Here is a 27,697-nt window from a genome sequence, read left to right as displayed (position 1 = left end):
ATGATCCTGTCTTGCAGGTTTCTGATAAAAACACTCTGAATTCTCTTGATTTTACAGGTGTATGTTGATCCACTGTCAGCAGAAGATATGAAATTCATTGGGAATACATTGTTTCCTGCTATTGATAAAACCATTATTGCTAAAATGGTTGCTTTCAATAACAAGGTAAACATATTTTAATTTCTTTTCTGTAGAAGTAGGCAGAATGCAGTAAGTAGAAAAAAATTAAGTATAATGTTTTATTTCCAAGCATTTTTATAGAGAAGTGTGTGGGTAAAAAAAGAGGGATGGAAATATATGCAGAGGAAAGTAAAGAGCACCACTAAATCTGATTTCTTGTACCATGACAATCAGATGCCTTGTTGATATTTGACGAGGCACTGTTTTTCACAGAAGGTGAAACATTCATACACAGGAGAAAGTAATATTCTGTGACCTCAGGTAAAATCTCTTGTGTCAGCATCTTACTGCATATTCATTTAAGAGTGCAACAGTAAATGGCAAAATTGAGCTCTGTGTGAAGAGAAACAGTAAGAGACAAACTAAATCAAGCTTTAGTTCCTAACATATCTTCAGCAAAATAAATTCAGCCTGGTCTTTCAGTTGTCTTTGTCTTGTCAGCAGTGCCAAAGGCAGAAGTTCAATCAGCATTAAAAAAATATTTGAAGACCAGCTTGTGGATGGAATAAATGATTTTTTTTTTTTAATTACTACCAATTTTTTTCAGATTGAAAAAGAAGTAATGGCTGAAAAAAAGTGGGGACAGAAAGGAGGACCCTGGGAGTTCAACTTACGTGATCTTTTCCGCTGGTGTCAGCTTATGCTTGTTGACCAGTCACCAGGATGTTATGATCCAGGCCAGCATGTGTTTTTAGTATATGGAGAAAGAATGAGAACCAGAGAAGACAAAGAAAAGGTGAGCCATTGTTCTCCTTCCTTTCTCTTCAGATGCTCAGGATATATTTATAGAAATCCAAGTTTCAATCTCCACTTTGAAGATTCCTTGCAATTCATTCATGGACACTTATCTCTTAAAATTAAAAATAGGTTTGTTTGGAGTTTTGGGGTTTGCTATAGATACCTTCTCCCCTTGCCATTTGAAATATCAATTTAATTAGTATAAAAGCAGACAGCTGATGTAAATAAAGGCAAGCAGAATAACAAAGGACTTAAATTAAAACACATCATACTCTTGTGTGATTCTGTATTAAATAATGTTTGCTACCTACTTATCCCTCTCTTGGTTAGAAATCCTGTGCTTTTTGTTTAATTTCACAGGATTTAAGTGGTATTAAACTGGAAAGTCAGATTGTGAAACTGAAGTTACTGGTTGTATGTGACTGGCTATTTCGTCATGGCTTTACTGTCCCCTGCCTGTAACATTGTCACATTTTTCTGTGTTACCAAAGAAAGAACTTATTTATGAAGTAAATTCTATCCCACTACTTTGTTAAAGAGAAACACTGCTTACAGTATTTCAAGTCTCAGGAAACCATGATTAATGAAATGGTTGCTGTGGGCATCTCACACTCACATTGCTTGCTGCACTTTGAGTTAAATGAGCTTGTAATTTACAGTGTTAAGTTACTGTCATACAGCTGTGGAGCTGAGAGGAAAAGATACTTGAGGTGTAAACCTTTAGAAGTGAATCTTTGAACTCATAAGTCTCTTTCTGCTGTTTTAACTGTTCTAGGTTATTTCTGTATACAGAGACATTTTTGGCCAGGAGGCCAGTGTGTATACAGGAACCAGGGAGTTTCACATCAATCCATATAATGTTCAGGTAAACTGTTGACAAGGGATTTTGTGATGGGATAGGGAAGGAAACAACTTGCACAGCTAAACTCCATTTGCCTGTCTGTTGTCCCTTTCAGATCGGTTATTCAGTTCTTTCTCGTGGCAACTATATTCCTCATTCTGGCAGAACTCTCTCACTCCTGCATCATTCACTGCAGTCCCTGGAGTCTATAATGAAGTGTGTGCACATGAGCTGGATGGTGATCCTGGTGGGCCCAGCAGCTGTTGGCAAAACCAGTCTGGTGGAGCTGTTGGCCCATCTCACCGGCCATCGGCTGAAGATCATGGCGATGAACAGTGCAATGGATACAACTGAGCTCCTGGGTGGATTTGAGCAGGTAAATACTGGTTTGGTAATATGGCAGAATTTCTCCTTCCTGCCTAATAGTGGCCAGTCTGCTGTGAGCTTACTGTTTGTAAATGGAGCCCTGGCAGCACGGTGTTCTGCATGAGCTGACTCTCTCCTGGCCTGTGTGCAGGTTGATATCAACAGGCCGTGGCAGCGCCTCTTGGCAAAGGTGGAGAGTGCTGTGAGCACCCTCGTACGGGACAGTCTGCTCCTGGCAGAGCTCTGTGCAGATGATGCTGAACTCGTGCTGCGTGCTTGGAGCAATTTCATCCTGAATTGCAAACCCAAATCTCTGGGGGAAGGAGGTGGAAGTGTTACAGCTGAATTAGTGAGCAAACTGGAGGGAATACTTGTACTTATCCAGCGACTAAACAACAAAATAAGTTCTTACACAAAGGCAGGTATGTATATTGGCTTTCCTTCTTGTTTCTTTTTTTTAATCATTGTGTAAAATAAGGCATCAATACTCATCAAATTTCATCTAATGAGGGAGAAGGGATGCATAAAAGTACCTCTTTAGGGAGTACAATCTCTTTTGTATTTCTTTGTGCTTGCAAACCTTTTCTGTTCACATGGCTTTTGCCTGTGGGAAACTTCTGAGGAGCTGAAGCCTCTGCTCTTATGTTCCCCTAAAAAGTAGGAAGAATATATGTTCATTAACAAAATAACTACTATTTTTCCTGAATGGTGCTGGAAGCTACTTCATTAATGTAAGTCTCAGTGTAAGATGTATTTCCTTTCAGAGTTTGCTCACCTGGTAGAAGAGTTCCGGCGTTTCAAGCTGCAGCAGGCCCAGGCTGCTAACTGCAACAGCCATGGCACTTTTGAGTGGGTAGATGGGATGTTGGTTCAGGCCCTGCAATCTGGAGACTGGCTCTTAATGGACAATGTTAATTTCTGCAAGTAAGAGATTTTAGTGGCTTTGCTTCAGTGAGCCCTTTGACTTCCCTGATTGACTTTGCCTCTTACTGAGTGGTTCACAGCTGAATGTTTTGCATTTGATGATACACAGAAGCAATAACTTAGATTTTCTGGAAGAGTATCTTCCTTCTCAGACAGCTTAGCACTTGACTGTTTTCCTTTTACCTTACAGAGTAATGAACTGTGGTACCATTTTGATTTCAGATCAGAAAGGGATCAAATTGGTACCTTTTAATGACCACATGAATTTGTTTTGAATACAGCCCTTCTGTGCTGGACCGCTTGAACGCTTTACTTGAGCCAGGAGGTGTTCTGACCATGAGTGAGAGAGGTGTCATAGATGGCACAATTCCTACCATAGCTCCTCATCCAAACTTCAGGTACTTATTTCTGCTTTGTGTTTCTCCTTTTTTTTTTCTCTTTATCAAATAGCAGGTTTAGTATAGAAATGTTATTAGTGAGCCAGTCTTCTGATATTTTGAATGCTGTTCAGCTTGCCAGGCACTGCAGTGACACTCTCTAGCAGGAAAGAAAACTGCACTGTGGTGAGCATATAAAAGCTTAAGAGGCTTTACTTTATATCCCTGTCGCAACATGAACTATTACACAAGAAAATGCACAACAGTGTGCCTCTGCCTTGATTTTGCATTTGTAGTTTAGGACTCCAGCACTTCCCTGTTTCACTGTGATGAAATTGAGGATGCATTGAGGATGGTGAAGTCTTGAGATATGCTGGTTTTGAAAGCTGGTATATGGGCATAATAATTTTCTTCCCAGCTTTTTCCGTCCCATATATAAATTTGAGTTTCCTGCAGTGACAGGACTTTAAAAAAAACCCAACAAACCACCCAAATAGACAGTCTGTTCTCTCAGATCTGAAGTAATCTCTGGGGAAGATGGAAGGAGAATGTAACAGGATTCTATATCGTTCCTACCTACTACAAATTCATGACAAGGATATTGGGACTGATACCCTCTGGTTCCTCTGACTTGGAAACATTCTTGACTTTTCAGAAACCTGTTTCCACTACATTGTATCTCAGAAGTACTTTTTCCTCCTTGCTTTTAAGAGATGTCTATTGATAGTAATAACTACTTGAATGTTGGGTACTTTGGTTTTTAAATAGCACAGATTTATTTGAAGCTGTTGCTAAGACTTTTAAAAATCTTTATAGCTCGGAGGCACAGTCTAATTTTCCTTTGTAAGTGGGCAAATGATAAAACAGACATAATTCAGATAATAAGTTAGAAGTCATGCAGAATATCTGTGTCTAATTGTAAAGTATAACTATTCATACAGATTTCTCATTTAAATTCAGTAGCTGTCCCTGGTTTTTAGATACCGTGTTCCCATTTTTATGAAGGTGAAGTTACTTTATGGAGAAGCAGATTTGGTAGTTCCAGAGTGATAGTTTAAGGAACTAAGTTACATCTTAAGAATTTAAGGCAGTTGAAATGGATGATTGTTGTAGGCTGCTTCCAACTTGAGTTATGCTTTTCTAATATCCAACAGGCTCTTCCTTTCTATGGATCCAGTTCATGGGGAAATATCCAGAGCCATGCGGAATCGTGGGATTGAAATTTACGTTCCTGGGGAGAATGATGGAAATATATTGGACAGTCTGGATTTGAAATTACTCCTGCATGGTTTGGGTTTAGTTGGAGACAGTGTCTGTGATGCACTTCTGGCTGTGCATTCAGAAACCAAGGAAGCAATAGCAGGTAAAAATGTCTGTTCACTATTCTTTAGCAACATGGGCTCATTATGTATATCTGGATGAAGTCTTTAGTATTAAACCCTGGTTATTTTGTGGTGTTATGTGCTGATATAAGTAAGCACATAAAGCTATAATCAGGTACTTTTGGATTGGTTTTCTTGCATTCCCAGGAAGTAGGCCCCAGTCATGGAAACATGGTAACTGCTGTGCTTTGTAAGGTGACGTCAGACACTGGCACATTGTCCCTTGCTATTGGGAAGCCAATGTATTCAAAGTGAAAATGAGCAAAATAGAGGGTTTGCAGAAGTTGTACTTTGCAGCTGAGTTTCATTCAGCTCAGCTGTCTGATGTCTTCTTTTGAGCTAGTTGTCTGTTATTTACAGTCTTGTCAGATTTTCTTACCAACCTTGGGAAGAATCCATTCAGCTTTCAGGTCAATAGGATATACTTGTTTTGTATCATGATACCTGAAGTGGTGTTTGTCACATTAAAGGGCAGACAGTTGCTAAACATTTGTATCACTCTAATTGCTGTGTATCTTTCAGGTTCTGTGTCATCTTTCTCACCTTTGCTTCAGGCTGCTGTATTGATTGTGCAGCAAATACAGAGAGGCTTTGGATTAGCAAAGTCTTTTTACAGAGCCTGTTGGGAAGTTTATGGCCGCTCACAGCAACTGCAGATTAACCAAAAGGTAAAAATCCTGTATTTGAAAGCTTTTCTTAGATCATCTAGATAGATGAAAAATGTAACTTCATGAGGCTAGTGTTTGAGATCCTCTGTTTCTTAAATGCCTGAGACAGAGACTGATGAAGATGGTGCTCTTGGAAAGATGAACCAAACAGTATCCTGTCTGGACTCTGAGGCTTGTAGTTAGTGACAGCTTCAGCTGAGACTTTGGGATATTCACTGGTGCATCTATAGCCTGTAACACTGTGCACACTCATCTGTAGACACATTCCCTTCCTCTCTGAAACTGCACAGTGTGTTATTTCACTTCGGGTAGGAATGTTTTGGTACTTTTATTGTGTACATTATATAGTGTTTGTAGAAGATTTGGTGTCTAGTAATTTCATAATACATAGGTGTAATTAAAGAGTTTCCTGAGGTTTGGTGCTTGAATACATGCTACATGTTTGAATGTGACTCTAAACTGCTTTTTGGTTGTTTGTTGTAGCTTGTGTTAGAATTGGTTACAAGGCGTGCTTCCTCTCTGGCTTCCCCTGACACGTGGGGTGAGTCCTTGCTGGCAGTGGGATTGTGGCCAGACTCCCTGCCTTCGGGTCTGTTTGCAGCTGAGGACTCACTGCTTTCCACAGTCCAGAGTGATGGGCAGCTCCTGATGTATTGTCTGCATAGACTAAACCTCAGAAACTGCAGGTAGGCAGGAAGCTTTTTTTTTTGGTCTGGTAAAAGAGAAACAATATATGTGAACTATTCATGGCATGTCATTGTTTATTGCAAAATCCTGTCTTCATGATGTTTTGCAGATAGAGATTGTGATAGTCATACTCTGTGTTCCTGTTACCTTTACCTTGCATACAGCCACTGCAAATGAAAGTTCAATTATTTACTGCTTTATTCTTAAATCTTCCAGATACATTCAAAATACTTGACTTTTTAATCTTCAATAAGTGCTTTTGACTCATTTTGAGAGTTGTTTAGCAGAAAATGTGAATGCAAACACTGGGTTTAGTAGGTAATAAGAGCCCCAAAATTTCTCCCTTCAGTTTCCTTCTAAGCTTTCAAAAACCTGAGCATTGAACTAGTTTAAAGTACACTAATGATTCTCTGGATTTCCAGCTTTCATGTAATTGATTGCTCATCAGTAATTTTAGGTCCACTAGCTTCAGGTAAAACCACAAATTTCCTTCTTCAGACAGAGCTGTCAGAAAGAAGCAGAGACCCCCATGCAGGGGGTATATAAAAGAATTTTCTAATGATTTCTTGTGCAATATAGCTGTTAGTTTCTACAACACTGGTGCAAAAACTTTATTTCTGCCTTCTTTGCTTAATAACCTCCTCTGAACTATAGGTATACAGGTAGGTACTGTGGGTTGCTTCCAGTGAAACAAGTGGGGAAGCTTGTAGTAAGATAAAAAGTTGAAATTGTAAACTCTTAGCAATATGCTGTGTTGTTTGCTATTTTTGTTCGGTTTTGTTTATTTTTTTACTCAATGACACTTTTTTTCCTATCTGTCTTTTTAAATTTAACTTTGCGTACCATTCTGGTGCACAAATCAATTAGAATTTCTCAGTGAAATTCTGTGCATATTCTCTTGAGATAGTGGATGAATTTTTGGCAGCAGTGAGCTCCTAATAGTAGACACTGCCAACTGATTTGAAGCTGGAAACTGGTTTTAAAGCTAAATGATGGAGGAAAGATCATTGCATTGCTACACTGATGCCTAAAGATGGTTGCAGACCATCTTGACCTGCAAAATATATTTTTTCTTGGATCTGGCAGTTCAAGCCCTTGATTGCTGGACTTGTTTGTGTTTCAGGACATTACCAGTGACTCTGCAAGATCTTAAGAAAGTTCTGCATTCCACTAATCCTGAGAATCTCAAGTTCAGTGCTGTTGAGATGGATGCAAACTGGATGGATGAAATGGAAGTTCTCCAGGCTTCAGTGAAATTGTTCACAGAAAAGGCAACCAATCAAGACTGGAAATTAAGAGTTAAATGGCTTAACTCCTTGGCCAAAAATCTGCCACAGGTGCTTGGTATGTAATCATTTAACTTTGCTTTGTCTGAGGGCTGAGTTGTTAGGTATACTATGGAAAAATTCAGACCTTTCCAACTTATGGGTTATAAAGACTCTCAACTATCCACACTAATTCAAGGGCATGGAGGCTCCAGGGAGGGACAGAAACAGGTTGTGCATGTTAGGGAAATAAGGAGATTTGGGCTAAACATTATCCTTTATTATTCAGCCATGTGTTTAGCTTGTGCCACTTCTGAATTATTTACTTTTGGATCGGTTTTTCATCTGTGTAAGTAAATATGCCTGTTCACTATTTTTTTTAGTGATAGTGAAAGCAGGCAAATGCTTTCTGTGTTCTGGTGTTAAAATACAAATGCTTGGAAAGCCAGGAAACTGCAGAACTGAGATTTCCTGAAGAACATTCAGGATAATAGCTGAGATAAGCTATTCACTTAATTACAGAATTAATCACATTAAACTCATGGAGCATTTAGGCAGCCATTAGTCCAAATAATTCACACATTCAGCTTTCTTCTATAGTCTGAAATCTCAGATATGCTGTCCCTATATTAATTGCTTCCTCTTTATTTTGCCATTTTTTCAGGCAAGTAGGTCTATAAAGTAGAAAAATATGTAAAAAATTAATGAAAAGCGTGCTTTTTTTTCTTATTGTAAAGAAAATACACCCATCCCCCTCAAAAACAAAAATAGATGTATTGAGAGGAAGATTTGAAGGTAAAAATCCATGGATTTTCACAAACCATATTTTACTAACATACATGTAGTATCACTAGTTCAACTAGAACTCCTTATAAGATTTATGTCTTCAGCTGTGACATTCTGGTGCTTTTAAATCTGGTGCTTTTAAATTTAAATCCTTTGGAGCCAATACAAACTATGACCAACCAGCATATCCAAAGTCGATGCACAGATTTGTTTCAGTCTGCTTGTGCTGGCTCAGTTGAAGTTATTTTTTTTATTTGTACTAAACACTCTTTTATCCCCATGTTCTCCCCTCTTCACCTGCAGATTCAGTGAGGATTCAGCTGGAAGCAGGTGCTGTAGCCCTTGGTTGTTTTTATGCCAGTCCCCTCTCATCTGGAGTCAGTAACATGATCAAGTTGCTTCAGCCAACTATGACAGGTATTGAAAAAGATGGATGTAAGACATTGCTTCCTTTATTTATTCTGTGAACACACTGCAACCCTTCTTAGGAAGTGTATGTAGCAAAACAAAGGCTGAATTCCAAACACATGTTGCCTTTGTCATTAAAGAAAGTACAACAAAGAAAACAAACAAAAAAAAGAAATTACAACAAACACAAGCATTCTTGCTGTCTAGAACAGCAAATATGGCAATAAATGCATTCATACTCTATTCAAGTTAGAGATGAGTGCTCTGCCCATGAGTCCTGGCTGTGTATCTGTGACTCAGATGTTTTCCTACAGCTCAGTGATGTTCTGATGTGTGATTCAAATATTCACTGCATTTCTGACTTGATAGTTTAGGCACCCTCATCTTTTTCTCCTCAGGATTTGTGTTAGCCCATCTGAAACCCATGGCTTGGCCTGTAATTTTCCCTTGGTGTTTTGTGGGGAGCTCAGACCTGTGGCTTATTTTCTGAGCTTGTTAGGTGCATGGAAGCTGCATACAGTGACATTGGGCCTTTTAGGGATGGTCCTGGGTGTCTTGCCTGGACTATGAGCCCAACTTGAGTTTCTAAACTCTAATCCCTGTTTAATTTATTGTCACTGTTCTGTTTTACAGAACCTGCAGCCAGCTTTAGTGCTTTTCTGTTTGGATATCTGGAGTGGGAGAGTTTGACTGTCTTCCTCCTAGGCTGCTTCTTTCTTTCCCTGATGTTCTTGCATAGGCAGGGGGACCAAGAAGAGAACTGAGTGATGTTTCACTGCTGTCCTGTCCTGTCTGCCTTTCCAGATGAACATGTGATGCCTCTGGATCCAAGATGGAATATGCAGTTTTTGGAGATCATTAGAAATTCGATGAACTTTGATACAGAAATGGAACACACAGATCAGCTTCTTATGCTATTGAAGTCTGCAGCAAATCGGTGGGTTACAAAAAAACCTTGTAAAGAGTGCCCAGGGCCTGTAACCAGTGCTGAGTAAACACTTGAGATGTCTGCCAAGTTTGATTTTAGGTTTTGATACGTGTGGTCAAAAATGTCAAGCAGAGGTTTTTGTACAGGTATCTAAATTCTTTGCTTCTGTTTTCTGTAGAAGCATACTAAACACAATCACTTAAAATAGGAACAGAGCTCCCAGCATTCCATACAGACTGCAGTACTTCAAGGAAAAATCAGAACTGTGGGATAAAGCGTTAAAGGGACAGAAGCAGTAGTGTGAGATCTCTGATAAAACTTATATAGTTCTCCTGCTTTTGGATTTTGACTGTTTTTCCTAATAAGATTAGAAAGTGCACAGATTTTGAAGTTAAAGTGTAAAAAATCAGCTGCTTGCATATCCTACAGGATGTGGTGTTGCATCTGTTTAGCAGCTCACTGGTTTTCCCTTCCTGGTGACGTCAGGAATCTGCTCCTTGTGAAACTTGCTTCTACAGAAACAATATTCAAGTAATTAGTTGTGTTGCACCTCATGCTTCTTCCATAATACACTGAATATATTATGTCACTTTGCAGTTCAAATGCCATGTTGTAGTTCACCATTCTCATAAGGCCAAGGTTTAAAACAGTTGGATTGATAGCAGCTTTATTTTTACTTCAGGGCAGTTTTGTTTCTTGACCGAGAAAAGAGAAGTTACCTTGAGAAGAGTTTGATTGCCAGCAAGAAGCCAAGAAACAGTGCCTTAAGAATGTCTCTAGATTTCCACAAAAGTGGGTTGATTTTTGCTGTTCCTTTTGGTTCTGTAGTCAATTTGAAATATGGTTCATTTGCATTGTTATGAAATGTGTACTTTTAACATGGTGTGCAAAGAAAGAATATGTGAATGTAAAGCAGTCAAATGAGGACTAGTGTGGTATCTAACGCATTATTCTTAAATTAGATATACCTAAGGTATCTATTTATGTCCTGCCTCTATGAAGTAATCAGTATTATGATTTTTCTCTTAATTATCCAAACTTAAGAATAACAGTGGAGAGAAACTGGAATAGTCTTCTGTCTTTAGCTAACAAGAATAACCAGATTCTTCAGATGTGTTTTTGTTTTATGTAAATAAGAAGTTTTACTTTTAAAACAAAGGGTAAAATTTAGTATTGAAGTTAGTGTGCTGCATAGAAGCAATTGTTCAAGGAATCAACTCTAATTATGGATTTTTAATATATGTGTAAAATGCATAGAGGTAACAGAGTATTGTGAAAATAATGAAGGGCTACTTTTATTGCTACATTTCTTGGATCTTTTCAGGTTGTGGTTTATTTCTCAATCTTAGAGAGGTTCTAGTGATCAGAAATTGACCCACATGTGTCAGGTGATGTAGCTGGAATATTCATTCTCTGCCTTTCTTTTCCTCTTCCCCAAACCTCAGATCCAGGGAGTTACCACTGTCTTCCTCATGTAGTCGTGGTCAACCTTGCTGCTTTCTTTGAACTTTGGGATGCATTTGTACTTCACTGGGTGAAGTCTACTCAGGTGGCCTTAAGTGATGATGACACACATGATGTGAGTAGACTTTGCACAGTACATTTATGGGAATTAGGTGAAATGAGATTGTGTGCAGAACGCTATTTTAGTTTCAGGGGCCATGAAATAAAGTGCAGTGCTTCTGTTTGTATTCAGAATATGCCTAACAGTAGGCAAAAAATCATGTTTGTTTCAGTGGCTGTATTTGTGCCCTGCAATACTTAGGATGGCATGAAGTGTGCTGTAGGAGTACCTATTTCTGTCCACTGATGATAAACAGAGTATCCATTTCTATCTGTGATAAGAATGCGAGAACGTGGACAGCTGACATGCAGGCCACAGAGGTGGCACTTCTCCCTTTCCATTTTCAGACCATGAAAATCATTTTGCTCAAATCTTGACATTGTAGACTTGGTGCAGGGATTGGTTGTTTTGGCTGCTGTAGTTCCCCTTGCTGGTGTGGTGTTTTTAGAGAGCCTGTAGTTGAGTCCTGGTTGTGTAGCACTAAATACAAAACGCTGTGGGACTCTGAAGTTAACACAAGTGAAGGTGGTTTTGCTTTTTCTCCTGCTGGAAGTGAGAAGTGTTGTGTGAGCAGTGGCAGGGGTAACTGTGTACCCCCTTGGCTGGTTCCAGGTGTTGTGCTGCTCGCTGTGGCGGGACCGGCTCTGGGCCATCTCCGACTCTGTCACCGTGGATGCGCCAGGGTTGTCACTCCTGGCTCTGCACTGGCACTGGGTCATGAAACACCTCATTGCCAGGATTCCTCAGATGCTTATTGGGTCAGACCAGAACAAGTGAGTGGCTTTGTTTGGTGGCTTTTGATTTGTTTCTGTTAAATAGCTGTATAAATTACTCTTTTCTGTAGTGTTATAGCTGCTAAGCATTGTTTAGATTAGTGTCCCAACTTGTGTTCCATTAGTGATGCAAATAACATTGTTTGTTTTTAAAATCTGTGTTTCCTAGCACTGTGCTTCTGCTTGCTCAAATGATCATCTAGAATTTTTACCCCGTTAGTAAAAGAATACTTATACATCCTTATACATCCTTTTGCCTGTTTCTCAAATTTCTGTTAACTGTGGGCTTTTTTTCCTCCCATCTGTCTCTCCTTTTTTTTTATTTTTCCCTCTACAAGGATTTCCAGGGAAATTCAATCCATTTCACAGCAGATTCAGAGCTGCTTGGTCAATCCTGCTGGTAATTCAGCCAATATGAAGATACTACAGAAGTCTCTAGGAAGGCCCCTTCCTTTTAAGGTATCAATATTATGTTTGCAAAAGATTTGTAGTTCCAGCAATGTCCAGATAGGCTTTATTATATTTACAGCACTTGCTTTTCAGGACAGAGAAAACACAGTTTTTTTCCTATTTTTAAGATTGATTTTTAAAAAATTTCAACACATGTTAACATACATATCTTTTCAGAAATATATCAGTTATCCAGAGATAGCATTTCTACTATTAATTATGCTATGTTAAGAAATTATTTATGTCATAGAAAGGCGGACCTGAGCATAAAAATATTACTCCTTGCTGTGTTTTGGAGGCTTGTGAATATCAATATGCCACTTGCTTATTCAGTGAACATAGGTGTATTTAGAACAGCCTGTGCACTTCCTTTTATACAGCACAGGATGGGGCTGCCTTATGACTTCCCAAAACAAGGCCTTTAAAATGTGACAGTTTTGGAGTTTGCTCTTCACATATTTCAGAATCTGTTGTAACTAATTTTTTTTTAAATATTTTAGTGAATTTTCTGGAGTACAAGTCCCTGTTTAAAAGGAGTGCACAAGTAGTCATGTGCAGTTGTGTTGGTCACTAGTGCTTAGACCTGGGTTTTTATGGCCTTCTCTCTCAAGGATACTGAGCTATCAAAAAATGCACGTAGTTACTTTATGAGACTGAAAAACATTCAGTGCTTACTAAGGATTTAGAAAGATCCAAATGTATTTAGGCATCCAAATGCATCTAATATATCTAAGCCTCCAAATCTACTTAAATTGCAGGTGTAAACTATAATTTCTTGTAAGTGACAGTAATTCCTGGTATTTTTTTAGTATTTTGTGTATTTATTGCCCTTGATTTAGGTAAATTGCCCAGTTGAAGTAGTATTTGTCTGCATGATCTGTGTAGTTTCTTCATGAAGGGGAAAAAGCCCTAACTTGACAAGGAGGAATTGTAGCCACCTGTTTCAATTTCTGTCTTCTTGCTGTATTGAGTCAGGCTACTAAAAGATGATTTTTAGGCTGTTGTTGCAGGCTGGTTATATATACTTAGACTTTAGTTGTGTACATGTGAATTTGAAATCTTATTTTTGTCTGAGGTTACAAATCTTGTTTGTTGCTTTGTTAGCACTGCTGAAACAAATTGTCCTTCTCGTGTTTCTAGGATAAACTGGGCATGGAATGTTTTTCTCAGTTAAAAGCTCTCAGCAAACCACTGAACATCCTGGAGCTAAGATTGGCCTGTGGAGACAGTAGATGGCAGGAAAAAATGTGCTGTGTGAAAATTGCTACCACAGGAGTGAAGATGAAGAAAGCATTGCTGCAAGCTGATGGCCTGATAATAAGAGCCAGTCATTTAGAAGATGTTAGTCTGGGTAGGTAACACTTGTGAAGAGCCCAGCAGGATGATTTCTGCCATCTCCATTCTTTTGTACACAGATAGAAAAGATATTAAATGTTCACTGACAAGAAACATAGTATATACATTTATAGGCCTCTTTTATTCTGTCAAACAGGTCAGCTACAGCTATTTTTGAAAGCTGTGCATTCACAGCTGAAAGCAGAAGGAGTCAAATACAGTTATTCAGAAGAAAGGCTTCCTGAAGATACCATTTCCAACCAGTTAGACCCTGCCCTGCTAGGCCAGCTCTGCAGTCAGGTTCAGCTGTGGCCTGCAATGGAATACATAGGGGTGCTCTGGCAGTACAAACTAACAGCAGATTATGTGGCCAAGGCTTGTGCAAGAAGGTAAGAAAAAGTTTGGAGAAAGAACTCCTGTATTCCTTTCATGATATTCCAAATCCCTAGCTAGAAGATGTAACTTTCGTGCTTTATATCTGCATGTAAATCTGTATATATGTATTTGTGATTTATATACACCTGTGTGTATGTGCATATATATCTGTGCAGCACACTGATATATGTGTATCAGGAATCAACAGAAGGTGTTTATACTGTACTGCTGGGGGCTACTGCAGAAAAACTGAATTAGACCTGGAGATGAAGGAAGTAGACTAACATGCATGCTTCCTTTTGTGTAGACTATACACACATAGAATCATAGTTTTAAATAACATTATTAATTTAAGAAGTGTTAGTGTTGTTTTAAGGGGCCAAGTGTATTTATTTTAGTCTGGTTTACCATTCCTGAAAAAAAAGCTATTCATTTATGGATTTCAGTGAAAGTAATGTTTTATGTAATGAGACTCCTAGAATCACGGGTTCACTCTTGAATTCAGCAAAGTTCTGACTTTTCACAAAAGCTGTAAAACTAGAAAATGGTTTATCCCCAGACCGTTGTCCCCAAACATTTTGTATGTTTTTGCTCAACATGGAGCTTCTAGCTACAGGAGATAACATTTTCCCCCCTTTTTTCTTGTGTTTAGATTTTGTTAGCTTTGAAGGATTCAGGTGTTCTTAGTATTATTTGAGTGCTTGTTCTTCTCTAACATTTGGAACTTTGTCATTTTAACCTTTTGGTGACTTTGCTTGCCATTCTTAATTTGTTTTACTATCCAGGTGTTGGAAATCTAATGGTTGGTATTCCAACATCCAAGTGATTAATTTCAGTGTTTATGCACTGCTTAGGTTATATTTTTTTTACCTGCTACAGGAAGAACTGCAGTCAAGACTTTAGCATCTGTTCAGATGTAGCTCAGTTCATAGCTTTTTCTCTGACGCTGACACCAGCTGCTTCTCACCAGCTCTCTGGACTGTGGCACTTGTTGCACCTGAATGAAGTAAGAACACATTTTATTTTAATTTAATCAGATCTTTAGTTTACTTAATCTTCCTGAAGTTTTAAAAGGTTCCTCAAAATATGTATATAACTGAGATTTTTGACATGCAGTTTTTCTGTCTGCCTGACAAAAGCTCTTCCTTCTTTTAACAAGAAAGCTTATTAACTGCAAGCCTTGAGAAAATGTAATTAAAACACAATTTTGAAAGATAAAATACAACAAAATCTCAAATAAAACAGTTTTGTATTATTTTGTTTGGTAGTATTGTTCCATACATCCATCTGTGACTTAATGGGAAATTGTTAGGATGGAAGGTGCCAGCCTGGTTGTATCTATATATTCAAAGTAATTCTATGCCGAAAAATGCTTTCCTCTGTTCCCATGCCTCTAATTTTTTTAGTTCTGTTGCAAATCAAACAGATTGATAAAGCTACTTGATGCATTTTCTGTAGAACATTTAATAACTCTGCTTAATATTTATGATACAGTGGTTGTGTTCCCACAAAGCACAGTAAAACACAAATTCACTTTAAATGCGTCAGAGCAGAGTATTGGATGGCTTTACCTGTTTCATGCCTCTGCATCCTTGTGTATTGTAACAAAAGGTTGCACAGTCACGGACTACAGGCTGTATTCTAACAACTTACTCTGTGAACATGCTGCATATTTCACAGACAGGAGACAGTGATGACCTCAGGAAATTTACTCTTCATTGAGGAGATGCAAGCAAATGCTATGTGAATTTGAAGGGATCTTGGAGAGTATCTTGTGCTATCCCTATTGAAAAACAGAATCATACTTTCTTTGTACGTGTGTGCTTAATTCTCTTCTGCTCTCTGTACATTATTCTCACCTCTAGGATTTTGTTTCTCCTTAGATCTCCCCTGAAGAAATGTCTCTTCTGTCATCTCAGCTAGTTAATGCTGTGTTAGCATCCTTTTGGAGCAGTACTTTCACCACAGACCCAGATTACTGGTTGACTTGGAGGCCACTGCCTGCAGGAGAGGAAAATAACTTCTCTAAATCCCATGTGAACCATTCTATGAAGGTTTGTCTCTTCCAACCTAATCAAATTCTAGGCTGAATGCTCTTGTTGACTAATTCAAGTTTTCTAAAGCAATATTGTAAGTTCTAGCATAGTCAGAGCAAGTTGCATCTGAATGATCTAACTCTTAATCTCTTGATTCAGGGCCCAGGCATTTTGACCCGAGCTGTTTTCTCAAAGTGCTTCTTTGAAATTCTAACTAGCAGCAGCAAGACAAGCCAGTGGGATGTGAGTGGGCTTCCTGTCTTGTCATCATCCCATGTAACACTGGGAGAATGGATGGAGAGAGCACAGCAGCTTCACAAAGTCAGCACAGCGCTGTGGACCAACCTGGCTGTCTCTTCAATAGCAGATTTTAGGTATTAAGACCTCTCTTCCATATATCTGTTGTTTAAATCAAGCATGTTACAGAAGGTTGCTTACTGCGTGTAAATGTTTTCTCATTGCTTTTTCTCCAGACACACAGATGCTAGACTGCAAGGAATAATGCTAGGCAGACTGCTCTCTGCCCTGGTAGATCTGATTCCAGTGGATCTTCAAGAAGAATTTTTGGAGTGCTGTGAGAAGCTCTACCTCAAGGATCCTGTTGCATATGAGTACCTTCTCAAGATACTTGAAAGCATCACTGATCAGGAATTACTTCCTAAAGAATTCCTGTTCCTTCTGCTCACTTGCTTGCATCAGTTCTATGGGGAAGGGCTTCAGGAGTTACCAGAGACAGCTTGGCGAGGAAGCCTCTGGGTGAGCATTGGCTTGGTGCAGATCCAGATGTGGATTCCACAGACCAGGTTTGATCCAGCTGTTAAAAGAGAATACAAGCTCAAGTACTCAAAAGAACAGGTGAGTATGAAGCCAAGTTGGATTTTACCTTTGTTATGTATGAAATCAATGCAGAGGAGTTTGGCTTGGTCATGATTTTTAAACTATACCGTTAAAACTTCTTCTAATGTCCAAGAAGTTGATGTACCTCCTTGGTTACTAAAATAAGAACCGCTGTGAAAGGCTTATTCTTTCCTTTTTAGTTATACCAGCTCGAGTGTGAATGGAAAACACATGATTTTTCATGTCAGCTGCATACAGGAAAAAGTATTGAAGATGAAACAGTCAGCAACTATATTCATCCCCATATCAGGTAACACCCAGGCACAGAACCTCTCTTTTAAAGTGGACATGTCATCTTTGTGGGCTCAGGCTCTGAAGCTTTACAGTTTTTCACTCTTTCTACAGAAACTAGAGTTGCTGGTTTTAAAGTATCAATTTACATATTGAGGTGGTAGAGAAGCAGCAGCTGTGCTCCTTACTTGCAGTAAGGAATTGTCTGTACACTTTGTACTGCTGAAAATAGAACAATTAAAGCAGTGGCCATCATATATTGATGAAGTTGAAACCATGCCCAGAAGTAAAAACAATGCCATACATTTAAATTACAGTACTTTCCTTAAATGTGACAATACTATCAGTCAGTTGAAATGAGATGAATTATCTATCCTTGTAGTTTCTCAAGGCCATTATATGTGCCAGTGCTATTTTGCAAATTTCTTCAGCTTTTTTTACTGGGGAGAAATCTACATATATGTATTTTTGCAATAGCCTTTGCCTGTGTTGCAGTGGATGAATTAAATTTCTTACCACACAGAGTAGAGTACACTGTTGGTACTAGAATATGTAGCCACTGTTACTATGTTTAGGGCTTTATGTAGTTCTTTTTTATCAGAGGAACTTCAGGAGGAAATTTTAAGCCAAGAGAGCTTTTTTCCTTTCTGCAGCCTTCCAGGTGTGTTCTGTGTACATGAAGATAACAACTGTCTATTATTCCTTATTTTCCACTTTTAGTAGGAATTTTTTTATTTCATTATTATACATATAGACGCTCTGGTAGTTCCATATTACTGCTTAAAGAGATGATAATAATTGAAAGCAAGTTCTGAATGGCAGAGTTTTACCAATTGCTTGTGGTAATATTTTTTTTTTTTTTAATGCTCACAGAGCTGTCAGGTAGCAAGAAAAAAGTACTTGAAGTTTGTTGAAGTGGCAAGGAGAGAAGAAATCTGCATGTGTGGGCTAAATGTGGCTGTACCTTGTTTTTTCCTTATTTGTTGTTTCACACAAAATAGCAGAGTTTTTTCTGCTTATTCTTTTCCTGTGTCTAACTGCTATGTTAGATCTATTTAAACAAGTTCGTATGAAAAATATTCCCATGTCTGAACCGGTCAATGTTATTTCTTAACAGGCTGTTGCATGAAAGAATGCAAAGGTTGAAGGAACAAATAAGCAGTCTCTCTAGAAGGAAGGCCTTCAGGCCTGCAGCTCCTCTGTATGATTGCTTGTACCAGGAGGCTCACCAGTACATCAGCAGCATAGCACAGGTTTCCTCAGTCCAAGACCTTCTTGCCCGCCTCCTGCAGTTCCTCCGCGGAGAGAGACCTAAATCACTGCAGGCTGTGCAGAACCTGTTAAATGAAGAGGCATCGTGGCAACAGTCACACCATCAGTTCAGGAAGCGCCTGGCAGAGGAGTATGCAGTGTTCCCTGATGCCATCGTTCCCCTGCAGGCTGCCATCGTGCAGCTGCAGCACGGCATGCGCTTGGTGGCTTCTGAAGCGAGCGCAGCGCTGCAGAGCTCGGTGTGCCCAGCTGACCTCAGCAACCTCCTCACTTCTCTGCTGGCATTTCCTTCTGTGGGCCGGGCCTTCCCCACTTACTTTGCTCGGGCAGAAATTGTATGCTCAGTGAATTCAGTTGGGGTACTTAATGGGCTTAAAAAGTTCTCTCTGAAGCACTCTGAGGGAGGATCTGAGGGAGGTGAGCAGCCTTCCCTAACTCTGGAGCAGCTCCTGGTGAATGCTTTGTTGCACCTTCGATGCCATGTACTATCCAGAGGAGAGATGGACCCGAAATCTCTGCAGCTCTTCAGACATCTGTGTCGGGTAAGCTCTGGATGCCCATGGCTGGGAGTCTTGCTCTGAACTTGTGCCCTGTGCAAGACATGGATCTGCTAAAACAGCTCTAGAGGAGGGCCACAGGAATCATCAGGGGGCTGGAACACCCCTCCTGTGAAGAAAGGTTGACAGAGCTGGGATTGTTCCACTGGGGGAAGACATGTCTATGAGGAGACCTTGTTGTGGCTTTTCAGTTTATAAAAAGGAGGGAAGGAGACTTTTTACCAAGGCTTGTAGAACAGGGCATAAGAGTTTTTAACTGAAAGAAAGTAAATCTAGATCAGATATGAAAATAATTGTTTTGAAATGTGCATGGTGAGACACAGAAACTGGTTGTCCATAGAAGTTGTGGACGCTGCAACCCTGAAAGTGTTTGTAAGTGATTGGATGAGACTTTGGCAACCTGGTCTAGTGGAGGATGTCTCTGCCCATGGCAGAAGGGTTGGATTAGATGATCTTTAGAAGTCCATATCTTGATAATTATTAGTATGATGTTCTTTAAAATCTTCTAATTTTTTCCCAATTAATTGTAAAAGATAATCTAGTGTACTAGATTAACTTGTTTGAATTTATCAAGGCATAAAACAATAGCCTGTAATAATTAGTAAAGATTTTATTTATGTAAGAAAAGCCCCAAGCAACAAAACCCAAAGGTGGACACACACAAAAAAATGCACCCCAGTGGTAACTTTGTGGAGAGTTTCTTTATTAAATGTTTAAAAAAGGAGATCAGAACTTGGTCAAGTACTCTGTTGGGTATTGTCTTTACATTTTCCTCATTTGCTTGTTAAGAGGGTAACTCACAAATGTTAGATGGCTTTGATTTCTACTGTTGTAGACCACAGAGGAGGGAAGAGCCCAGCAAAATAGATGCTGTCCCATTGATGGAATAGGAGATGATGTTAAATGTTAACTTGTGTAGAAGCATCTTGCTTTGTGTTTCCTTAGGCAATTGTGAACGAGTGGGACGAGCAGGAGCGCCGTGCCCAGGAGCAGGAGGCAATGGAACACAGCCTGTACAGGTACAGGAGTAAAAGCCACGGGAAGGGACGGAGCGAGGAGGAAGAGGAAGAAGAAGAATTCAGGAGGAGATTTCCTTTTCATGAAAAGGTAATAGCTGTAACTCTGTTAAGAAACACAAAAATTACCTCTGAAATTGCTCCTGAAAATAAGTGCTGTAAATGACATGAGGAATAAAGCAGTTTTTCCTTCAACCAAAAGCCAAATTGGGGTAGATTTTGATAGGTATTCAGTTATGTGCTTGTGGTTTATTTCACCTTCTGGTTGAAAAATGTTTTTGGGATTAATTTCCAGGCTTGAACTGTACTGTGCTTTGGGTGAATAATCCCAAATTATATAACTGAAGGATAATACAATTACTTGTAAAAAGTTGGAATTTTGTTTGTTTAGCAAGTAAGGTCATCTGAGGTTCTACTGTGTATGGAGAAGGCTAATCTCCTTGATTAAATAAAGCAGCTGGGACGGAATGGTTCAGGTCCTCAAGCAACCACAGGGTGTTGAGGTGGTTTATCAGCAGACACAGCTGCTGCTGCTTTTTCTGCAAAGAGGTTTAGTTGGCAGCAGCCCAGGGTTCACTGTACTGCACTCCTGCCTGCTGTAGTTACACCCTGAAATGTTCTGTACACCTGTGTTCAGTTTCAGACTGGCAGTCTCTCTGTATGGTGCCAGCTGCAAATCATTAGCATGTCATTGCAATGCCAAAAAAAGCAAAAGAGGAGATAGGGAGAAGAGGCATTAAAGGAAGAAATGAAAATTTATTTTTGATTATCATGTAATTTGCAGGACTTTGAAGATATCACAGCTCAGCCAAGCTTAGAAGAAAAAATGGAAACTGAAGATCCAGTGGAAGATCAGCTGGAAGTTGACAGAGCCCTTTTGTCCAAGAGCTCCATGCAAACAGTAATGAAGGTTCATCAGCAGTTGTGCTTAAACTTTGCTCGATCCCTGTGGTATCAACAGAGTCTGCCTTCTCATCAAGCCAAGCATTATTTCAGTACATTTATTTCCTGCTATCAGACTGGTGCATGCCTGGTGTCACAATTCTATCCTTTAATTGGTAAGACTGCTAGTAGTATTTCAGATATGCTGGTTTAGATTTGTAAAGATCTGTTTCAAAATAATTTCATGACATTACAGGTCATGAAATGCACCTGTTACGGGGAAAATGCACGAAACAGAAAATTCTTTTTCCAGAGAATTTGTCTCATGTTCAGAATGGCATACTTTGATTTTTTTATTCTTCTATGCATTTTTAAATTCCATTTGGTAATATAGAAGACCAACAGAGTTTAAAAATGTATTGACTACTGAGTGAAATTTTGATCTTAGGATCTGCATAGTCCTGTGGAAGATAAAGCACTTGAAGAAATTTCTCAGAAGTAAATTTTGCAGTGAAATTCATTAAATAATTGTTTTAAATTTAGCTTATGTATATAAAGTAAAAAGAAAAAAGGTATAGGGTTTTTTTCCACCCTGAATTTGCAAAAACTTGATGTGTAAATTTTTTAAACAATGTGTGAAAACTCAGAATCATCACTTGTTAAAGCACAGCTATGTATTTCAGTTCTGATCTAGGTGTGTTGTCAGTTAAGATGAAGCAGATAAGGGCTGTTGTTTCTACAGTACCTTATGTTTGTGTTTGCACCTGAGCCATAATGTATGTGGGATTAATTTTTTGTGTTGGATTACTTTTCCAGTGAGTCTTGCTTTTTAGTATTATCTCCTTGATGTAAATTTATATACAGACAATCTGTTCTTCTGACAGGATTACAGCCTGTCTTTATAACACTCCTTGTACTTTCATAGAAAATCTGATAAAATAGAGAATATAAACTCTAAGTATGTCTCGTGTTCCATACTCCATCTCATTGTTCCAGTGGTATAGTCTTATGTCTTTGTAAAAGATAACATGCTAAGGCTTGGGATACTGGGGGGGAAAAAAACCCCTAACTTTATCTATTCAACTGAGAAAAGAACTAATAGCGTGTGTGATGTCTTCCTTACTTGCTTCCTAGGTGCTGAAATGAATGACAGTCTTTTGGGAAGCCAACTTCTGCTGAGCACTCTTCTCCACAATACCTTTTTTGAGGAAGTGACTTCGGATCTTGTGCTGCAGCAAGATGGCCCTTATGACTTCTATCAGCATCCCAATGTTCAGCAAGTCCGACAGTGCCAACCTGTGCTTGACAATTTTGCTAAAGAAATAAATGGGCTACTGCAGGAGTGGCCAGAGCATCCTGTACTTGTGCAGGTAAAAACACCTCAACAAATATTTGGGGGAAACTGGAGCATTTTAGGATTGCATTTACGTGTGAATATGTGTATAGATATGCATAGACATGTGCATGCACATTGATATGCTTGCACAGATGTTGTATTACTCATGCAGATGTTTTGAAGTCATACCTGTTTATTCATAAGAGGTATAGGTATTGCTGTATGTATTATAACTGTTATATTTTAATCATGAAATGTTAAGTGGAATTCTGCCAAGTCTGAACTTAGAGTTTTAAGCAGTCTTCAGTCTGCCATAGCTCAAAGATCCCTGAGGTCTTGCTGCTTCTACTCAGTTTTCTTCTGAAGTTGTTGCTTTCATAATGCTTTAGAATAATTATTTTTAGTCCCTCTTACAGCATCTATGTTGTCTTCAGGTTACATTTTGTGGGATAATGTAGAAACTCAGATTCCAGATGAGCTCTTTGCCTTATGTAATTTGTGCTGCCTTCCAAGTGCATTGGCCTTACTGAACTCCTAGTGATCTTATACTAAATTGAGAAAACAGTTTAAAAATGTGTAAAAAAGAAAAAAAAAATCTTATCTCTTGTGAGGGTCAGTTATGCTCATAGATATTAATTGAATTTCATGGCTTCTTCTGGTGAAGTGCATCTACTGAATGGTTTTGGTTTTGTTCTGCAGCTGTTAGTTGTGATGGACAGAATCCGGAGTTTTCCACTTTCTAGTCCTCTCTCAAAGTTTCTGAATGGCTTGGAAATTCTTCTTGCAAAGGCACAGGTAAGAAGAAGTCTAAGGGAAAGTTCATTTTTCTCTTTTATGTTTCCTTACCTATATTTGGTACTATAGGACAAACAGTACATGAAAACTGTCTGCTTGTCAGGATCTGGGGAAGTGAACTTGCTCCATGCTGAAAGTTTAAAGAGCAGGAACCCAGTAATCCAGAGTAATGCAATGAGTTTTGCCAAGCAGTGACTCATTTCTGCCTTGTGTGAAGGGGAATTTTTCTTTTCTAGGACTGGGAGGAGAACGCCAGTCGGGCCTTGTCCCTGCGGAAGCACCTGGATCTGGTCACACAGCTGATCATTCAGTGGCGCAGGCTGGAGTTGAAGTAAGGATTGTCCTTCCATGCTGCTTTTCCTTAGATACTGTAAGCTTTCATCTCCACATGGAGGCACATTCCAATACAGTGTTGCCTTCATTTTGGAACATCCTTCTGTGTATCTGTCATGGTGAAAATATGTGAGGGCAAGAGACCACCAATGAGGAGCTGCAGTGGATCAGAATGAGTGTCTAGGCTGTGGTGACTCTATGTATTTGCCTCAGGAGAAGTAGAAACAATATTTTACCAGTGCTCTCCTGTTTTCATCCAAATGTTTCCTGAGCCTGCAAGGTTTTTTCTGTTTAATAATCATCATTAAATTGTCCTTAAAAATTATTGTCTAGTCTCCTGTTTAAGACCATATGAAATTTTTAAAGCCACAGTGTGACACAATCAGGAATTCCACAAGTCTGCCTCAATTTCTGAGAAAATAAACTTTTAAACCTGTCTCTCTTTTTTTCTTCTCTCATATTTAATAATGGTAGAAAAACAGTGATCCTCAGAAATTGATTGTATATATTAAGCTTATGTGCAGGTTCTTTCATCCTGCTAAATTTTCCATTAGTTTAATAGATACAGAAAACAAATTTTACTTGTTTTGAACCCAAAGTACCCATTATATTTTTGATTTATCTCTCCCTTTTCTTATTATTTCTAGTTGCTGGTCAATCAGTTTGGACAATATTATGAAGCAGCATGTGGAGAAATCCACAAAGCGCTGGTTCTCAATCTATCAGATGATTGAGAAGTATGTTCAAGAACAGACAGAGGCAAACACAGAAGGTAAGTGCTGGCCTTAAAATTAATGTAATTTATTCTAGTAATTACTAAGGATGTATGATTAAGATCCTAAATGCCAGAATTTGATAATGCACTTTCAGGTATAGTTCTTTGCCCTGCAGTAAATTCCATGACTGTGTAGGGTTTTCCATATGCAGTGAACTTTGTATATATTTGTGAAACTACTTGTGGCTCATAGGGCCTGTGTTGTGATGTAAAGAAAAGATGTCTGTACAAAGCATCTAAAAGAAAGTACAAATGTGATAGCTGTATATCATGCATATACAAACATTTCAAACAGATTTGGAGGGTAGGAGGCCTTCATCTGCAACTGGAAAAGGCACCTTTATACATTCTGTATAAAGCCTAAAGAATTCTTAAAGTAGATTTTGGTACATACTGTTCTTAGCAAATCTGTCTGCACGTGTTCATGTTACATAAAATAGGGGAATGAGGGGCAGCACCTTGCCTCCCCCAAATTTAATGGAATTGTAAAGATGAAAGCAGTATCCTGGCTTGAGGCCAAGTTTCCAATCTCATGACTACTTAATGCACTTGATGAGCTTCAGATCCTTCAGTTTTATTACATCTCCAAGAAGACAACATGTCTTCTTCCACAGGTAATACCCTAAAGACACTGTATTCTCTACTACATTCTTCTGCTCTATTTCTGTCCTCATGACTTTGAGGAATTAAGGAACTGGCAGTGACTTATTTGTGCTGTTGCTTATCATGACTGAAAAAGCCATTCATTCATAGGGAATAGCAAGTATGCTGTAAATACTCAATGGATTCTGAAATTCAACATATAAGTGACCTTCTCAGTCACTATCTTAATGCTGCTTCTTGCTCCCTTTTCTTTCTTCCAGCGTCTCATCTGTTAGTTTTACTTATTAAATCAGAATTCTTCCCCTCTCTGCCCATTTCCTGTTTTGTTTTGAACTTTTCCTAATTGAGACTCAATATTCAGTTGAAAGTTATAAAGACCAGACAACAATTTTCAAGTAGATATTTTAAGGGTTTTTTTTGTTTTCTCTCTCTTTCTGAATTTCTGGTGCAATGTTCAGGAACTGAGCAAATGGATCTGAAAACTCTGGTCAGCACATTGCAGGCTTTCATTGAAGGCTCTACTCTGGGAGAGTTTCAGGCACGGCTCCAAACACTGCTGGTTTTCCACTGCCATGTCTTGCTGATGCCTCAAGGAGCAGAAAGGGGTAAGTTGTTAGCATTACCTCTGATGAGTTACCTATACAGCATCCCAGTATTCAGCCATCAGGTGTTCCAGACTTTCCAGACAGGTCACTGAGCTCATAAATAGAACAGAAGCCAATAGAGCTGTTTTACTGTTTTCCTGCTGGTCAATTTATCCCAGCTTTCAGTGTTGCTAAGCTTCCAAAAAGTATTGTGATCTATTTACTGTAATGATACTGAAAAATGCCCTCTTGTAAAAAAAGGATGATGATGATGATTATTATTGTTATTATCTGTCCCTTCTCCCTTCTAGATGTTCTGTGCAGCATCCTGTGGAATCTGTACAATTACTATAAGCAGTTTTCAGAGTGTGTTGAGGCCAAAATCACTGAACTTCGTCAGCCCATAGAAAAGGAACTTAAGGTAAAAGGAGACTTGGCTCAGACAATGTATCAGTCTAACCAAAGAAACAGTAGAGCAGATAATATCTGAATTTGTCTATAACAGTTCTGTTAGCCCCTGAAATCCCTACTAAACATTTTCTTTGGTAAGAATTAATTCTTGAGGTGGGGGAGGGTTTGATTGAAAGCTTTAATGCTTGATCAGTCCCGTTTATCCATGAAGGTTTCTACCCAGGGATGAAGCCCCTGTTCATTTCACAACATCTGGCTATGCAGCAGTTTTTATGCAGTGCAAATATTTTGTTAATAAGATGCCTGTGCAATAATTTGCTCACTTACTGAAATGTTTGGCATTTTAAAGCTACCAGATCATCATAGCTGATAAGGTTTAAAGATCATCTTTGATGTAGAAATAGTTCATTTCATTTACATAAGTAATCCCATTGATTATTTATTTTCCTAATAGGAATTTGTGAAGATTTCCAGGTGGAATGATGTCAGCTTCTGGGCTATAAAGCAATCAGTTGAAAAAATACGCAGGTAAGTCAGAACTTAAAATAAAGCTCCCCTTTTTGAAACCTTCCTTCTGAATGATTTCTCTATAATGTTACATTTGAATGCAGAAATGTTTCTTCTGCTCACAACACAGTGAAAACATTTATTTCCAGCAGCTGAGAGATATCCAGGATTACAAAAGCCAGTAATTTTTTTTCCTTTCATTTGGTAATTAGAACTCTCTTTAAATTCATGAAGAAGTTTGAAGTTGTTCTGGATGAGCCGTGTCAGCCTGCCTTGGTGGAGATTGGTAAGGAAGAGCAGCTGGACTGCATGCAAAAGCAAGAAGAGTCTGAAGACAAAGAAACCAAAATTCAGAGGCTAAACAACACATTGAGAAAGGTTCTGTCTGCTAGAACAGATGTTACCAAGGTGACTGAATTAGTTATTCTAAGTGTGGGAAGAACAGTTTCTCTATTCTCATCTATACATTGCTTTTCACTGATTAATGCAGGAAAATCTTATGTAAGTGTCAGATCTCTTGAATATATCATAAACTTTTTTGGTCTTACTTGTGTTCAGTGTTATGCAACACTGCAGATGGGTGGGAATGCAGCATGGGATGACAAGCATGGTCTGTACTGATCTGGCACTGTATCTGTGTCTGATACACAGAGATGAGGCTGTTACACATCTCATCTCCCATTTGCTTACATAGCGTCTGCAGCAATTTGTTACTTCTCTACTAGTGAAGTACAATAGCTTGGGAGTTGAAATTATTATTACCCTTTTTTTCTAAAAAAGGACCCAAACAAATAATGATGTAGCTGTAGGATTTGTGTGCATATGAGGTCTGATTAAATACTGAATCACTTTTTGCTTGGATACTAATAAGGGAATGCACTATATTGACATGTTTGCTGTTGACTGACAGTTTGTGAACTGTGAACATTTGCCTTGGACAAGCTGATGCATGGTAAATCCTGTTCCAGAGAGTCTCAGTTTACTATGTCTCTAAATAATTTGCCCAGCTCAGAGAGGAAGTCAGCTAATTTTCTTCCTGGAAGAGATTCCTATTCATATCATTAGTTTTTATTAACAAGATGCAAGAAGACAGACAATCATAACTCATCAGAATTTGGTGGTGAGTGGGAAATGCTGAGTTACCCTCAGCTTTGTTCTGTTTTTTCAGACTAGGAGGAGGGCTGATCTTGCTAAAGTCCTGTACAGGAGGCTAAAGCAAGGAGGCAGAAATTTAATGCAAATCTAATGTATTTGATTGATTGAGGGTTTTGTTTATTAGTGGGTGATTTGTAAGCCTGTTGCTGTTGGTTAACAGGGTTATTGGTTTCACTTCTTGCAGCTCCATGTTGTCTTCATTCCTTAAAGAAGATGCATGCAAACAATTGAAATTGAACAAAAAAAATTTGAACAAAAAA

The 27,697-nt window shown here is 38.8% G+C and overlaps 1 protein-coding gene across 1 annotated transcript in view; it reads left to right on the top strand.

Moving 5' to 3' along the window:
• The window catches only part of MDN1 (midasin AAA ATPase 1), a 93,011-nt gene that overhangs the window by 42,057 nt on the left and 23,257 nt on the right, over positions 1 to 27,697 (top strand). The window contains exons 39-73 of the mRNA XM_058801271.1: positions 58 to 165; positions 728 to 916; positions 1,694 to 1,783; positions 1,875 to 2,135; positions 2,277 to 2,547; positions 2,890 to 3,049; positions 3,331 to 3,447; positions 4,581 to 4,789; positions 5,331 to 5,476; positions 5,960 to 6,162; positions 7,287 to 7,507; positions 8,518 to 8,631; positions 9,427 to 9,559; positions 10,233 to 10,342; positions 10,996 to 11,129; positions 11,727 to 11,887; positions 12,226 to 12,346; positions 13,478 to 13,688; positions 13,830 to 14,061; positions 14,927 to 15,053; positions 15,931 to 16,101; positions 16,243 to 16,457; positions 16,557 to 16,938; positions 17,121 to 17,230; positions 18,329 to 19,025; positions 19,986 to 20,147; positions 20,841 to 21,114; positions 22,073 to 22,308; positions 22,974 to 23,069; positions 23,306 to 23,400; positions 24,050 to 24,174; positions 25,239 to 25,385; positions 25,676 to 25,785; positions 26,230 to 26,303; positions 26,495 to 26,690. Of these exons, the coding sequence (XP_058657254.1) occupies positions 58 to 165; positions 728 to 916; positions 1,694 to 1,783; positions 1,875 to 2,135; positions 2,277 to 2,547; positions 2,890 to 3,049; positions 3,331 to 3,447; positions 4,581 to 4,789; positions 5,331 to 5,476; positions 5,960 to 6,162; positions 7,287 to 7,507; positions 8,518 to 8,631; positions 9,427 to 9,559; positions 10,233 to 10,342; positions 10,996 to 11,129; positions 11,727 to 11,887; positions 12,226 to 12,346; positions 13,478 to 13,688; positions 13,830 to 14,061; positions 14,927 to 15,053; positions 15,931 to 16,101; positions 16,243 to 16,457; positions 16,557 to 16,938; positions 17,121 to 17,230; positions 18,329 to 19,025; positions 19,986 to 20,147; positions 20,841 to 21,114; positions 22,073 to 22,308; positions 22,974 to 23,069; positions 23,306 to 23,400; positions 24,050 to 24,174; positions 25,239 to 25,385; positions 25,676 to 25,785; positions 26,230 to 26,303; positions 26,495 to 26,690 (6,408 nt within the window). The remainder of the gene's footprint in view (positions 1 to 57; positions 166 to 727; positions 917 to 1,693; positions 1,784 to 1,874; positions 2,136 to 2,276; positions 2,548 to 2,889; positions 3,050 to 3,330; positions 3,448 to 4,580; positions 4,790 to 5,330; positions 5,477 to 5,959; positions 6,163 to 7,286; positions 7,508 to 8,517; positions 8,632 to 9,426; positions 9,560 to 10,232; positions 10,343 to 10,995; positions 11,130 to 11,726; positions 11,888 to 12,225; positions 12,347 to 13,477; positions 13,689 to 13,829; positions 14,062 to 14,926; positions 15,054 to 15,930; positions 16,102 to 16,242; positions 16,458 to 16,556; positions 16,939 to 17,120; positions 17,231 to 18,328; positions 19,026 to 19,985; positions 20,148 to 20,840; positions 21,115 to 22,072; positions 22,309 to 22,973; positions 23,070 to 23,305; positions 23,401 to 24,049; positions 24,175 to 25,238; positions 25,386 to 25,675; positions 25,786 to 26,229; positions 26,304 to 26,494; positions 26,691 to 27,697) is intronic.

This window comes from Ammospiza caudacuta, chromosome 3 (assembly GCF_027887145.1).
Source record: "Ammospiza caudacuta isolate bAmmCau1 chromosome 3, bAmmCau1.pri, whole genome shotgun sequence".
NCBI lineage: Eukaryota > Metazoa > Chordata > Aves > Passeriformes > Passerellidae > Ammospiza > Ammospiza caudacuta.
This window is presented reverse-complemented; position numbering and strand designations above follow the sequence as displayed.